The 7,834-nt window shown below is 44.2% G+C and overlaps 1 protein-coding gene across 1 annotated transcript in view; it reads left to right on the plus strand.

Moving 5' to 3' along the window:
* GCN1 (GCN1 activator of EIF2AK4) overlaps positions 1 to 7,201 on the plus strand; it is a 111,336-nt gene extending 104,135 nt beyond the window's left edge. The window contains exon 57 of the mRNA XM_068238718.1: positions 6,959 to 7,201. Coding sequence (XP_068094819.1) covers positions 6,959 to 7,084 — 126 coding nt within the window. The 3' untranslated portion in view covers positions 7,085 to 7,201. The remainder of the gene's footprint in view (positions 1 to 6,958) is intronic.
* The last annotated feature ends 633 nt before the right edge of the window (positions 7,202 to 7,834 follow it).

Genomic DNA, 7,834 nt, shown 5'->3' on the forward strand with positions numbered 1-7,834 from the left:
GTGTAAAGATCTGAAAACAGAATGGCCAGTGGGCCAATGCAATCGGCTACTGACCTGCTCACACAGCTCTGCCATCATGTAGACAACAGGGCGACTGAACTGCAACAGGAGAAAGCAACACGATCGTCGTAGGGAAGGGTATATGCGGTGTTACGGAGCAGTAAAATCTAAGTCCTGTCAGAGCCACAGCTCCACTTGCAGGACGTAGATTCGTACTGCTTCATTCCGGAAGCGGTTAAAAGAACCTAATAAGATTAATGGATTGTGTCATTGGGTGGTACTGAAAAAGAGACAGTCCTTTTCATAGAGGCCGGTTCAGCTGGAAGCACTCCTCAGGGGCATGACACAGCATTTGGAACCATGGGGTCAATTTCCTGTGCAAACCTCCCATAGCTGAACCTCTCTTCCCTAAGCAATGCACCTATCACAGAGGAGGAAAGGCATGCTCCCACCATTATTGTGCATGTACGTTCCTACTTTTAGCCATAGCCAGGGCGCCTTGACTAAAAAACCCTTAAACAGAAAAAAAGTGAGAACTGCTTGACCAGTTTATATAGAGTCACAAGGTATTACCATATATCAAGGACCACTGATGCCAAGCATCTGTGCACATTGGCCAGCATGGAAGCCAGCCCATGCAGAGGAAGATTATTGGGTATTTGTGTTCACTCTACAACAGAAAATGTCTTCAAGAGAAATCATTGCAGATCTCCAAGATTAACACAATCGGAACAGCTGGAATTTATTTTATAACAATTTCTTGATGGATGGAGCATGTACTGCTCAAAAACCGTTTGAATGTTTCAAAACAAACAGCAATATTTTTTGCTGTGCTGTTATACATGTTTTCAGGCACAGGCGATGCCATCCAAAACTATCAACAATGATTGATTCAGGCGCAATGATTGCATTTGTGGATAGGGCTTAAAAGGGGCCACGAAGCAAAAAATAGATCCTAATTCAGATGCTTCTTCAGTTGAGGGAAGCCTCTAGATCCTCCTGAGGCTTCCCCTTCTCCTCGCCGTTAAAGCGCCAGGACCCCACAAGCACGGCTGAGCCAAGTCGAGTGGGCTTGGCTTTTTTCGGCGAGCCCGAGTGGCACCTAAATGCTACTGCGCATGCGCGAGCCACGTGCGCAGTGCAGGGGCGAACTCTGTGGAACTAACATGGCTTCCCTCTCCTGATGTAAGTATCTAAATGATTGGGTTAAAAAAGGTACCAGATTTGCTCTTGACTTGTGTGTAGTCTGTTAACAGCACTTCAGTATGCACAGGGTGTAGAGTACAATGTGCTGAGGGAGATTTTGCAGTTAAGAAGTGGATAGGGAACATTTGAGAATTATAGTTGTTAAAGGGAACCTGAAGTGAGTGTGACATGGAGGTTGCCATATTTATTTCATTTTAAACAATACCAGTTGTCTGGCAGTCCTCCTGATCCTTTGTCTTTAATACTTGTAGCCATAGACCCTTAATAAGCATCCAGCAGATCAAGTACTCTGACTCAGCTGATCCAGGTTTTACTGGATTTAGCTATATGCTTGTTCCAGGGTATTGACTCAGACACTACGTATGCCAGGGCTGCCACGCAACTGGCATTGTTTATAAGGAAATAAATATGGCAGCCTCCTTATTACTCTCACCCCGGGTGTCCTTTAACCACTTGACCGCGGGGCTTTACCCCCCTTAAGGACCAGACCCTTTTTTTCCATTCAGACCACTGCAGCTTTCACGGTTTATTGCTCGCTCATACAACCTACCACCTAAATGAATTTTGGCTCCTTTTCTTGTCACTAATAAAGCTTTCTTTTGGTGCTATTTGATTGCTGCTGCGATTTTTACTTTTTATTATATTCATCAAAAAAGAGATGAATTTTGTCAAAAAAATGATTTTTTTAACTTTCTGTGCTGACATTTTTCAAATAAAGTAAAATTTCTGTATACATGCAGCACGAAAAATGTGGGCAAACATGTTTTTGATAAAAAATAAAAAAAAAACCCATTCAGCCTATATTTATTGGTTTGGGTAAAAGTTATAGCGTTTACAAACTATGGTGCAAAAAGTGTATTTTCCCACTTTTCTGACCACCTGTCATGTTTCATGAGGGGCTAGAATTCCAGGATAGTATAAATACCCCCCAAATGACCCCATTTTGGAAAGAAGACATCCCAAAGTATTCACTGAGAGGCATAGTGAGTTCATAGAAGAAATTATTTTTTGTCACAAGTTAGCGGAAAATGACAGTTTGTGACAGTTTGTTGAAAAAAAAGTTTCCATTTCTACTAACTTGTGACAAAAAAAAATGAAACCTGCCACGGACTCACCATGCCCCTCTCTGAATACCTTGAAGTGTCTACTTTCCAAAATGGGGTCATTTGTGGGGTGTGTTTACTGTTCTGGCATTTTGGGGGGTGCTAATTTGTAAGCGCCCCTGTAAAGCCTAAAGGTGCTCATTGGACTTTGGGCCCCTTAGCGCAGTTAGGCTGCAAAAAAGTGCCACACATGTGGTATTGCCGTACTCAGTAGAAGTAGTATAATGTGTTTTATGGTGTATTTTTACACAAACCCATGCTGGGTGGGAGAAATATCTCTGTAAATGACAATTGTTTGATTTTTTTTACACACAATTGTCCATTTACAGAGATATTTCTCCTACTCAGCATGGTGAGTTCATAGAAGATTTTATTTTTTGTCACAAGTTAGCGGAAATTGATTTTAATTGTTTTTTTTCACAAAGTGTCATTTTCCGCTAACTTGTGACAAAAAATAAAATCTTCTACGAACTCACCATACTCCTAACGGAATACCTTTGGGTGTCTTCTTTCTAGAATGGGGTAATTTGTGGGGTTCCTATACTGCCCTGGCATTTTAGGGGCCCTAAACCGTGAGGAGTAGTCTTGAAACCAAATGTCGCAAAATGACCTGTGAAATCCTAAAGGTACTCATTGGACTTTGGGCCCCTTAGCGTACTTGGGGTGTAAAAAAGTGCCACACGTGGTACCGCCGTAAATGACAATTGTTTGATTTTTTTTACACACAATTGTCCATTTACAGAGAGATTTCTCCCACCCAGCATGGGTATGTGTAAAAATACACCCCAAAACACATTATACTACTTCTCCTGAGTACGGCGATACCACATGTGTGGCACTTTTTTGCAGCCTAGGTGCGCTAAGGAGCCCAACGTCCTATTCACAGGTCATTTTGAGGCATTTGTTTTCTAGACTACTCCTCACGGTTTAGGGCCCCTAAAATGCCAGGGCAGTATAGTAACCCCACAAGTGACCCCATTTTAGAAAGAAGACACCCCAAGGTATTCCGTTAGGTGTATGGCGAGTTCATAGAAGATTTTATTTTTTGTCACAAGTTAGTGAAAAATGACACTTTGTGAAAAAAAACCAATAAAAATCAATTTCCGCTAACTTTTGACAAAAAATAAAATCTTCTATGAACTCGTCATACACCTAACAGAATACCTTGGGGTGTCTTTTTTTCTAAAATGGGGTCACTTGTGGGGTTCCTATACCGCTCTGGCGTTTTACGGGCCCAAAACCATGAGTAGTCTGGAAACCAAATGCCTCAAAATGACTGTTCAGGGGTATAAGCATCTGCAAATTTTGATGACAGGTGGTCTGAGGGGGCGAGTTTTGTGGAACCGGTCATAAGCAGGGTGGCCTTTTAGATGACAGGTTGTATTAGGCCTGATCTGATGGATAGGAGTGCTAGGGGGGTGACAGGAGGTGATTGATGGGTGTCTCAGGGGGTGGTTAGAGGGGAAAATAGATGCAATCAATGCACTGGGGAAGTGACCGGAAGGGGGTCTGAGGGGGATCTGAGGGTTTGGCCGAGTAATCAGGAGCCCACACGGGGCAAATTAGGGCCTGATCTGATGGGTAGGTGTGCTAGGGAGGTGATTGATGGATGTCTCAAGGTGTGATTAGAGGGGGGAATAGATGCAAGCAATGCACTGGCGAGGTGATCAGGGCTGGGGTCTGAGGGCGTTCTGAGGGTGTAGGCGGGTAATTGAGTGCCCTAGGGGCAGATAGGGGTCTAATCTGATGGGTAGCAGTGACAGGGGGTGATTGATGGGTAATTAGTGGGTGTTTAGGGTAGAGAACAGATATAAACACTGCCCTTGGGAGGTGATCTGACGTCGGATCTGCGGGCGAACTATTGGTGTGGGTGGGTGATCAGATTGCCCGCAAGGGGCAGGTTAGAGGCTGATTTATGGGTGGCAGTGACAGGGGGTGATTGATGGGTGATTGACAGGTGATCAGTGGGTTTTTACAGGGAAGAACAGATGTAAATAATGCACTGGCGAATTGATAAGGGGGGGTCTGAGGGCAATCTGAGCGTGTGGGCGGGTGATTGGGTGCCCGCAAGGGGCAGATTAGGGTCTAATCTGATGGGTAACAGTGACAGGTGGTGATAGGGGGTGATTGATGGGTAATTAGTGGGTGTTTAGAGGAGAGAACAAATGTAAACACTGCACTTGGGAGGTGATCTGATGTCGGATCTGCGGGCGATCTATTGGTGTGGGTGGGTGATCAGATTGCCCGCATGGGGCAGGTTAGGGGCTGATTGATGGGTGGCAGTGACAGGGGGTGATTGATGGGTGGCAGTGACGGGGGGGTGATTGACAGGTGATCAGTGGGTCATTACAGGGAAGAACAGCTGTAAATAATGCACTGGCGAATTGATAAGGGGGGGGGTCTGAGGGCAATCTGAGCGTGTAGGCGGGTGATTGGGTGCCCGCAAGGGGCAGATTAGGGTCTGATCTGATGGGTAGCAGTGACAGGTGGTGATAGGGGGTGATTGATGGGTAATTAGTGGGTGTTTAGGGTAGAGAACAGATGTAAACAATGCACTTGGGAGGTGATCTGATGTCGGATCTGCGGGCGATCTGTTGGTGTGGGTGGGTGATCAGATTGCCTGCAAGGGGCAGGTTAGGGGCTGAGTGATGGGTGGCAGTGACGGGGTGATTGACAGGTGATCAGGGGAGATAGATGCATACAGTACAAGGGGGGGGGGGGGGGGGTCTGGGGAGAATCTGAGGGGTGGGGGGTGATCAGAAGGGAGCACGGGGCAGTTTAGGGCATAAAACAAAATAGTGTTTACAGATAGTGACAGGGAGTGATTGATGGGTGATTAGGGGGGGTGATTGGGTGTAAACAGTGTTCTGGGGGGTGGGCATGGGGGGGTTTGAGGGGTGCTGTGGGCGATCAGGGGGCAGGGGGGGGAAATCAGTGTGCTCGGGTGCAGACTAGGGTGGCTGCAGCCTGCCCTGGTGGTCCCTCGGACACTGGGACCACCAGGGCAGGAGGCAGCCTGTATAATACACTTTGTATACATTACAAAGTGTATTATACACTTTGTATGCGGCGATCCGGGTGCTAGTAACCCGCCGGCGCTTCAGAACGGCCGGCGGGTTACAGCGCGAGGAGGGCGGAGCCAGTCGCCGATGGCTGATCACGCCACGAATGACGTGATCGCTCCGCCCATGCCCGTACAAGGACCGCCGCCAATTGTACATGCGGCGGTCCTTGTGGGATCCACTTTCAGGTCGCCCCTGTGCAGTGGGCGGTCGGGAAGTGGTTAAAGTGGATCCGAGATAAACTTTTACTCATTGCATAATTGTGTTCCTTACATATAGTTTATAGGGCATTCCTCAAGCCAGATACTTTTTTTGTTTTGTTTTAATACTCTAATTCCCTATAAACTAAACAAGCCTTGCCCACAGCTTTTCAGAGTGCCTTGGCACTGTAATAAAGGCTTATGGGAGCTCAGTCTGGGCAGGAGGAAGAGAAGGTTACTAGCCAGAGATTTCAGAGGCAGAGGGGAGTAGGGAGGAGGAGAGTGATTGAGCTGAGGGCTGCAGATGCTATCAGCTTGCCTGTGTGTAATGCGACAAAACATGGCTGCTGTTATTGTATCACAGGAAGAAATAATCATAAACTGTTGAAGCTGTTTGCAGCTAGATTTGCTAAACTTTAGATAACATATATAGACAAGTTACTTGTTCTAGTTAGTTTTTCATCTCGGGTCCGCTTTAAGCAGGACTTGCCACACATTGTAGTTAGCTTTCTGTAAGTATAGGCACAAAGTACAAGCTTTTACTGTACATACTAGTGGTAATTCAAAATGGAGCTAATAATAAGTTTATTGCATTAACGACCAGGCCCCCAGTGTAACAAAAATAGAATACTACTATTACAGGTTTATTAGAGGGCTCATCTTTAGTGCTTTTCTTTATTTCGGTTGTTCCTTCTGGGTTTTCTCCACTTGCTGCTTGCCGTGTAAACTAAGAAAGCGGTACCTGCTGCTGTACTGAGCTCTGCAAAGCTATAAGTGGTGAATTCAGTACATTTTTTCGAACAGGAGTCTTCTGAAATCTATTCAAAATCAAATGGCTTAAGATGGTAAACTATCCCTTTTTTCGTTGCCCTCTATACACTTTTCCATTAGTGCATTATTCCTTTTAAAAGATACCTGAACTGAGAGGGGTATGGATGCTGCTATATTTATTTCCTTTTGAACAATACCAGTTGCCTGGCTATCCTGCTAATCTCTTTGGCTGCTAGATCAAACACATGAAACAAGCATGCAGTTTGCAACTGAAGTCCGACTAGATTAAATCAGAAACATCTGATGAGTATGCTTGTTCAGGGTCAATGGCTGAAAGTATTAGAGGCAAAGGATCAGCAGGGCTGCCAGGAAACTAGTATAGTTTAAAAGGAAATAAATATGGCAGCCTCAATATCACTCTAAGTTGAGGGGCCCCTTTAAGTGATTCTGGGCAGCTTGTCCCAGCTATTTTCATTTGTGTTTGGCTGCCGCTACTGTGGTTTTATTGGGATGTATAGTAAATGTTTCCATGCTTTTTAACCAAAAATGAAACAAGTATATGGTTTTCCTTGACATTCCTATTCAATATCCGTTCTATATGGTTGTGTTTTATCAGGATATGACTAAAATACTGGACACAGCAAGCATAGATATGTTGAATGAATGCCATCGTAGATCTCTGAAGAAGCTTGCAGCTCAACCAGATTCCAATGAACAGATTGATGAGACTATCTTAACGTGATTCGGAATCATGATGACAGTATCAACGATTCACCTCTTAATGTGTTGAATGTTTTGTTTCTGAATATGCACTTATTGTGTAGTGCATGGAGACAATTAAAGCTATCGGCTTTCTAAATGTTTATGGATTTTTTTTAACCTGTCCTTTTCCAAAAGTGCTCAATATACAATTACAACAGTGATAAACTGAAAGCAGACTGTCACATTCACCACAGGTTTGTCAGCAACAGATAGTGAACTGGTAGCAATTTGTAATCATTGGTCTTGGCAGACAGTTGGTAGCTTTCAGTTACAAGATACAGAAGGATCATGATTCACTGGGAATGTGTCATCCACACCTAATGAAGTCATAGTAATCTCACGTGTGTCTCTGCTAAACAAGATATAGTAAAAGTTATACCTTTTAATGGCTAACTGAAAAAATGTTTATAATTTCATGGAGCTAGTCCCGCTTTTTTGGGGGCATATTTTCATATGTACTGGTAGGTTTTTGTATCTAAAACTATGCCCAAAAAAGGGTTCCCTGAAAACCTGAATAGCTTGTTTTTTTTCCTATCTATATATTTCTCTTGGCTAGCATGCTACAGAAACATTTTCTTGTCCTGGATAATACAAGGGAGAAACTAACACTCAGAACTTTCTTGGACATAAATCTTCATTGTAATGTAATATGAATTCATGTCACATATTTCCCTCCAAGTGAAAAACATGATAAAATTATGTTTGGATTGTTTACTTGGGGGCGGGGAGG

This window comes from Hyperolius riggenbachi, chromosome 1 (assembly GCF_040937935.1).
Source record: "Hyperolius riggenbachi isolate aHypRig1 chromosome 1, aHypRig1.pri, whole genome shotgun sequence".
Lineage (NCBI taxonomy): Eukaryota > Metazoa > Chordata > Amphibia > Anura > Hyperoliidae > Hyperolius > Hyperolius riggenbachi.